Source organism: Scyliorhinus torazame, chromosome 2 (genome assembly GCF_047496885.1).
Source record: "Scyliorhinus torazame isolate Kashiwa2021f chromosome 2, sScyTor2.1, whole genome shotgun sequence".
In the NCBI taxonomy this organism is placed as follows: Eukaryota; Metazoa; Chordata; class Chondrichthyes; order Carcharhiniformes; family Scyliorhinidae; genus Scyliorhinus; species Scyliorhinus torazame.
Window position 1 is genome coordinate 360,476,152 of NC_092708.1, and position 8,286 is coordinate 360,484,437.

General features: G+C 48.3%; 1 protein-coding gene across 1 annotated transcript; it reads right to left on the reverse strand.

Annotated features, from left to right (window-relative positions):
- Positions 1 to 301: 301 nt before the first annotated feature.
- On the reverse strand, positions 302 to 3,132 carry LOC140407616 (elongation factor 1-alpha 1-like). Its single transcript, XM_072494967.1, is given in 7 exon segments — positions 302 to 562; positions 995 to 1,021; positions 1,023 to 1,210; positions 1,467 to 1,501; positions 1,503 to 1,610; positions 1,612 to 1,924; positions 2,895 to 3,132. Coding segments are annotated over 7 exon segments (1,170 nt in total).
- Positions 3,133 to 8,286: the final 5,154 nt, after the last annotated feature.

Genomic DNA, 8,286 nt, shown 5'->3' on the forward strand with positions numbered 1-8,286 from the left:
CCCCACCTTTTACAGTCCTGTTTGACAGCCATTTTCGTTTTTTGTCTTGTATATTTATTAGTTTAAGTTGCTACACAACCAAAACAGTTATCACCTAAAGTGAAAAGGGTGTTTACAAATACATCAAGGTTCCACCATTCCTCATCCTTTCCTCTTGAATTTCTTTCGATGCAGTTTAATCAATATCCAGTCCCTCATCAATACACATATTTGGCAGGTAACAAGCACACATTTTGGCGGTGTCTGTCAGTCTCAACTGGGCTTTCTGAAGCAGAGTGGCCAATGCTGATATTCACTTCTTTCATATTTTACTTGCAGCCTTGGGTGTTTTGACAGCAGATTCCTTCATAGTAACACCCTTGATCACACCTACAGCCACAGTTTGTCTCATGTCACGGAGAGCGTAACGATCAAGAGGTGGGTATTCCGAGAAGCTCTCCACACACATGGGCATGGTCGGAGTCATATCGACAATGGCTGCATCTCCAGACTTAACGAATTTTAGACAATCTTCCAACGTCTTGCCAGAACGACAATCAATCTTCTCCTTTGACTCACTAAACTTTCAGGCAATGTGGGCAGTATGGTAATCAAGTACCAGGGCATAGCCAGCACAAGCCTGTCCAGGGTGGTTTAGGATAATAACCTGTGCAACAAAGGCAGACCCTTCCATTGGTGGATCTATTTTGCTGTCACCAGTAACATTACTCTGACGGATATCTTTAATGGAAACATTCTTCACATTGAAACCAACATTGTCACCAGGTAAGGCTTACTGAGGGGTGTTATCATGCATTTACATAGATTTTACTTCAGTGGTAATATTAGCAGGAGCAAATTGCCTAATGAAGTGGTTTGTTTACAGGGCATTCTGGAGGTTGAATGCTATACAGGGCCTCTAAAGGAGTGTGTCCCGTGATCTTGCCTTCTTTCTTAGTAATTTCCCAACCTTTGAATCAGGACATATTTGAACTGGTTTTCAGCATATTGTCACCATTCCAACCAAAGATGGGGGCAAAAGCGAGAGTAGCTGGATTGTAGCCTATCTTCCTTATGGAAATGGTGACTTCCTTGGTGATTTCCTCAAATTGATTTGCACTGTATGGTGGTTCAGTAGAGTCCATCTTGTTAATAACAATAATTAGCTGCTTCACACCCAGGGTGTAGGCCAACAGGGCAGTCTCTCTAGTTTGTCCATTCTTTGATATACTGATGCACTATCAATTACGACGAGACAAGAGTAGAGAGTAATCGAGGCTTTATTACACAGAGATGTGTGGCCTCCTACAGCTGCTGCCGAAATGGCTGCAGTTCGGAGAGCACACACATTTATACTCCGCCTACTGGGCGGAGCCAGCAGGCAGGGATCTACCCCCGTACCTGTAGTACAGGGGCTTTACCGTAATACCCTCGTATGGAGTGCAGTATATACAATATAATACAACAGTGGTGACTACCACATATACCAGCTTCAAACTCACCCACAGCAGCAGCAAGCAGCTCGGCAGTCAGCCTGTGACATTCCAGAAATCGTTTTCTTAGTAAAGTCAATGCGTCCAGCGGCATCAATGATGGTGGTGCCGTACTTTGAAGTTTCAAATTTCCAGAGAGATATCTGTGGTAACACCACATTCATGTTCAGCCTTCACCTTACCCAAGACCCAGGCGTATTTGAAGGATCCTTTACCCAACTCAGCTGCTTCCTTTTCAAATTTTACAATGGTTCTCTTACCAATTCCACCACGTTTGTGAATGAGATGACCAGAGGTTGTAGATTCACTGGAGTTGACATGTCCAATGACAACAATATTGATATGCACCTTTTCCTTGCCCGTTTCCAAGTTGGAGTGAATTCGTTCAGCGGTGGAGCTGCAAACCTCCCTCCAGTTGACACGGAGCCTAAAGGAGCCACAACTCTTTAACCCTGGAAATGAGCCACGTTGAGCAATGTTTCAATGAGCGTTGGTTCACCCAAGTGGCCACTTTGCATATGGGAGCCCACACAGACGCCACTCAAAAGGAAATGACGGCATGGCTGAACTCAACCCTTCTCTTATCTGACGGGTGCATCGATACATTCTTCGCTGGGGATCACTGTTTGTCTTTTCACAGTTGCAAAACATTTGCCTCTGTGATCACCAACAGGTTTCAAACCAGGCTCCCATCCTTTATTGCTATCTTGTCAACTTGGGGAGTATGTGGAGATCATGAGTGGCCTTGTGTCTGCTGTCCCCAACAGTCAAAACAGCCCGCTCATAGTCCAGGACATATGCAAAGAATTGGACACTCGCACCACTGCAACACATTTAGGTGAACTGAGAGTAAAGAGGCTGGGGTGATAGCAGAGGAAAGTACTGGTGTAGTGGTAATCCCACTGGGCTGACAATCCAGCGACCCAGGCTAATGGTGTGGAGGCCATGGTTCAAATCCCACCACACCAGCTGACGGAATTTAAATTCAATTAATAAAATCTGGAACTGAAAGTTAATCTCAGCAGCTGCAACCCTGAAACTGCCATCAATCACGATTTAAAAAAACATCTGCTTCACTAATACCCTTCAAGGATGGAAATCTGCTGATCCTTACCCGCTCTGGCCTACATGTGACTCCAGACCCACAGCAATGTGGTTGATTCTGAACTACCCCCCTGCAATGGCCTGGCAAGCGACTTGGTTCAAGGGCAATTAGGGATAGCCAGAGACACCCACATCCTGTGCTAGAATTTTAAAAGATTTTTAAAAGCGGGGTAAATAGATTTTGTGGTAATTCTGAGCCTGAACATTTTTTTGCCAGATATCAGGCAGTGCAGCTGGCGAGGGGAGTACAGCAATGCCTTCACTGTAAAATGCAGCAACCACTCAACAGCTATAAGATTTGTCGGTTCTTGACCAAACCACAAGATGGCGCAATGCACCATGGTGAAACTCTGACCAGCTTGTTGTCATGGTTGTTGATTCTCTTCACCCTGAACACTGAAAACATTCGGAGACCCAAGACATTAAATATATTGAAGGCTAACAAGCTCCCGCAGTATTTTGCTTTTATTTCATCGGATAGAGCAGTGATCCCACAGATATTGCGATGAGGCTCAATGAGGAACTGGTCAGGCCTCAGTTGGGGAGTTGTGTGCATTTCTGGTCTTCATACTCCAAGAAGGCCACGCGTAATAATAATAACAACCTTTTATTGTCATAAGAATGAAGTTACTGTGAAAAGCCCCTAGGCCCCACATCCCGGCGCCTGTTCAGGTAAGCTGGTGTGGGAATTGAACCCGCGCAGCTGGCCTTGTTCTGCATCACAAACCAGCTGTCTAGCCCACTGAGCTAAACCAGCCCTCGGGATGGTGCAGAGAAGAGCAACTGGAATCATCCTCATGGTTAAGGGTTGAGTTGGACGGATGAGCGGAAATGTTTGTGCTCATCGGATAAATTACAAATGATGCAGATAAGCTGAATGTAGAATGTTATTTCAATGTCTGTCAAGCTGGTGGGACCATGAGACCACACATTTAAAATAGTGAGACATATATCAGAACAACCCTCTAAACCAACTCAATAATATCTGAGGAAGGATGTTCTTGCTATGGAGGGAGGTGCAGCGAAGGTTTACCAGACTGATTCCTGGGATGGCAGGACTGACGTACGAAAAGAGATTGAATCGGTTGGGATTGTTCTCGCTGGAGTTCAGAAGAATAAGGGGGGATCTCATAGAAACCTATAAAATTCTAACAAGACTAGACAGGGAAGGATGTTCCCGATGGTGGATGTGCCCAGAACCAGGGGTCACAGTCTGAGGATATGGGATAGACCATTTAGGACGGAGATGAGGAGGAATTTCTTCGCCCAGTGAGTGGTGAGCCGGTGTAATTAGTTGAGTCCAAAGCATTGAATGGTTTCTGTCATAATATCCACTCATGTATATAATGAGATGCAGACAGGCAATGATTGACACACAGGACGACCAGTAAGCACATAACACAGTGCAGCCAATCACCAGACAGGACACTACCACTATAAAACCAGAGGGCACTAGGTTTCCCGCTCTCTCGGGACCCAGCCACTGAGACAGTCAGAGTCCACGAGCTAGCACAGTGCAAACACCATGCGGTAGCTAGTAAGTCTGGTCAGGCTACTACAAGGTCCCCAGTGAGTTCAGTATAGTGTCGACCCACAGCTGAATAAGTATATCAGTTCTATCGTTGGATAAAACAGTGTTGGATCTTCTCCAGTGTTAGAGGTCTGTTTCTAGCTTCGCTGCATCGAGTGCAGTCCACACCGAACCGACCTGCCTAACACATCAGTTTCAAGAAGCAGTTAGATGCAGCACTTGGCGTCAAGGGGATCAAAGGTTATGGGGGGAAAGCAGAATTAGGCTATTGAGGTGGATGATCAGCCATGATCATAATGAATGGCGGAGCGGGTTCGAAGGGCTGAATGGCCTCCTCCTGCTCCTATTATTTCTACGTTTCTATGTTTCTATAATTGGAATATCCTGCAGATGAGGTAAAAGAGACTAAGATATTAGAAATGTTCAAAATGTAGGTGGGTACTGCAAATTGGGATAGTAGATGGATCAGCTTTGATGGGCAGAACGGCCATTTCGCATCCTTGACTTTCATTCTTGTTATTGAAAATAAGTTGTAAACTCGCACAGAGAATTGCCAGATATCCTGTCCGTTTACTGTCTCCTACAATCCATTTCCAATCACAAGGGGCGGGAATCTCCGTTCCCCGACTGCGATCGGGGAGATTTCCCTTTTTTTAAAATTTAGTGCACCCAATTCCTTTTTTCCAAGTAAGGGGCAATTTAGCGTGGCCAATCCACCTACCCTGCACATCTTTGCGTTGTGCGCCGCGAAACCCACGCAAACACGGGCAGAATGTGCAAAGTCCCCATGGACAGCGACCCAGGGCTGGGATCGAACCTGGGACCTCGGTGCCGTGAGGCTGCAGTGCTAACCACTGTGCCACAGTGCTGTCCTTGGAGAATCCCTTTTTATGATGGAATCGGGGTGGCGCCTGTTTTCAGATGCTCTGACCCCTCCAAAATATCATCTAGGGGCGTGCCTCACGCCGTTGGGGTGGCCTCAAGACCTGAAGGCCTTCCCCTGATGCTCCGTCCCGGATGGGCCGGGTTCACGACCGCGCGGTTGATTCAGCGGTCGGCAACCCATTGTGGCGGCTGCGGACTGTGACCAGCGCTGCCGACAGTCGGGCAGGAGCCGTGCTGCTGGCTGGGGGGCTTCGGCGAGGGCTGGGGGCACTGGTGGGGAGTGGTGAGGGGGTGTCCAGGGTGGCACTATCTGGCACGTCTGGTCCGCGCACGGCCGGCGCCATGTTGTACGGCACGACCGTTGCAGGTCATTGCCCTGCTCGTGTGCGGCCACGGACCCGGCAATTCTCCAGGCGTTTATATCGGCGCGGATGTGTGTCTTACGTGGCGCGGCTGCTAGCCCCTCACCGGTCGGAGGATCGGTGCAGGGGCCGCACTGATTTTTCACACGTGAAACGCCACGGATCCTCCGGTCATAGCCCCAAAATCGGAGAATCCAACCCAAGGTTCTTACTTTCCAGCCCGTGGCAACTACAGAGATGAAATCTCAGTCTGGAGAGCAGAGCAGTTTGCGCAATTTGATACCACATCCTGCACATAAACCACAAAATGGCCTTGCCACTGACACAAAGGTTAACACTTCCACCAGCAACTCTTAATTGTGCTCAAAAGCCGAGAATCCACCCACTCTAGATTAAAGCAACAACAAATGTTGGAATAAAAATCCTAAAACTAACTCCTGCTGCTCATTCTTGTCACTGGGAGGACCGTGCAGGTCTCCTTCTTTGCAACACTTTAGGCAAAACTCTGCAATGTCCTCCCTGCTGATGTGACAATCTGCGGAACCAGATCAAATGCTGGGCTACTCCATCAGTTGCCAGTTAATCCCTCCCTACGGACTTTACCTTTCCTGCCTGGAACCTCTTTTTCCCCTTTCGACCTTCCAACGGTTGGGGGAGCCCTTTCAAAAGGCTGTCAAAATGTCCCGCACTCCCATTCCTGCGGCATGATGCAGTCGCTCATCTTTAAGTGGCCACATCCCTTTAGATTTGAGCTGAAGTCTGAATTCCACCCCCCCCCCCCCCCCCCCCCAACACTCTCCTTCGGCCATCTCCCTGTACGAGACCAGGGGAGTTTATGAAGTTATGCCTAATAGTAGATCAGTGGGCTGATTGCTTACACTTGTTTCTCTGCCCCCCCCCCCCCCCCCCCCCCCCCTCCCCGCAACACACACACACGCACAACAAAATGTTTGCGAGGGCTGGCTGGAGGTCATGGACTATCCGGCACGAGATTCCTCACTGCTGTCCCCAATGAGACTTCCACAAACTGAAATCTCAGTTGCGGCCTACGTCCTGGTTTTCAAATGTACCAACATGCCACAGAGGATGTGGGCTGCACCCGTTATCTCAAAGTGAGAGACCTCAGAAGAGGTAGAGCTGGTGAACATGGTGAACTGCGAGAGTGGCAAAGAAGTGAAATCCAAGAGTTTCCTCTCTCTGAACTTAAACCAAAGCAGCCTACTGCAGATTGTGAAAGAGGTTAATAAAAGCCTACACTTTATGCTGGACTTTATACACAGACATAGAACACAAGATCAAGGAAGTTATGATAGATCTTTTAAAAAATAAACACTGTTTCAGCCTCAACTGTCCAAATGTAGGCATCACAGAGTATGATCCATACAAATGTAGGATCCATAGAGTCCCTACAGTGCGGAAGGAGCCATTCAGCCCATCGAGTCTGCACCGACTCTCTGAAAGAGCACCTAGGCCCACTCCTCCGCCTAACCTTTTTTCAAAAATGAATTTAGTGTACCCAATTCATTTTTCCAATTAAGGGGCAATTTAGCGTGGCCAATCCACCTAGCCTGGACATCTTTGGGTTGCGGGGGCGAAACCCACGCAGACACGGGGAGAATGTGCAAACTCCACACGGACAGTGACCCAGAGCCAGGATCGAACCTGGGACCTCGGCGCCGTGAGGCAGCAGGGCTAACCCACTGCGCCACCGTGCTGCCCTTCCTCCGCCTAACCTGCGCATCTTTGCACACTAAGGGGCAATGTTAGCCAGGCCAATCTACCTAACCTGCAGATCTTTGGACTGTGGGAGGAAACCAGAGCACTCAGAGAAAACACACGCAGACACGGGGAAAACGTGCAAACTCCACGCAGTCACCCAAGACCAGAATTGAACCCGGGTCCCTGGCGCTGTGAGGCAGCAGCGCTAACCACTGTGCCACCGTGCGGCCCAATGTGAAGGTATTCACAGAAAAAATTCATGAGCAGGTTCCTGGGAAAATTAACTTAGTTACATGGATATATTGGAGAAACTGGTGCTGTTCTCCACAGGGGAGACAAAGTTGAGAGGAGATTTAACAGTGACATACACGTCTGGGCCGGTTAGATGACCTGACACTTGCTTTCATGCAGCGCGAGGTTAAGATCTGGAACGTACTGCCTGAGAGTGTGGTGGAGGCAGGTTCAATACTGGCTTGGAAAAGAAAATTGGATAATTGTCGAAAGGGAAAATAATGACTGGGCCACAGGAAAAAGGCAGGGCAGTGGGTAGAGGTATGTTGCTCTTGCAGAGACCAGTATGGGCACGGTGGGCTGCACAGACCCCTTCTGTCCTGGAACGATCGCATGATCCTATGATTCTGTTTTTCTCTCCACAGAGGCTGACTGCCCTGCTGAGTGTTTCCACCAGGTTGGGTGGAGTTACAAGGATAAGGCAGGGGAGTGGGCCAAGGCAGGGTGCTCTTTCAGAGGGTTGGTGCTGACTCGATAGGCCGAATGGCCTCCTGCACTGTAGGGGTTCCATGATTCTATGATTGATTGGTGCAGACCTACATTCTTACTGATATAGCCTGTTTCTGACTTTGGATGTGCTATCGCCACCGGATGCCAAGTGCACTTATTGAAGAAGGGAAGTCAAATCAGAGAACAAGTTGCCCAGGGGCTGGTCAGCGAGAGGGGGAGGGGTGAAGAGCTGGGAACTGACCGTTTGCATTGCTCTGCTGAGGGACCCAGTCATCCTCAAACCAGCAGAGGGAACTGAAAAAAGTGGAAAAGATCCTGAGGAGAGAGATATAGCGACATCTGAACTGATTCCTTCCCAATGAATTGATTCATTTGACCCCATTGCATCACATATTCCGTAAGTAAATGTCAAACATTGCACAAGACTTTTGCGAAAGTTCCCTTGACAGTTCCCTTTTTAAAGAAACTTTTT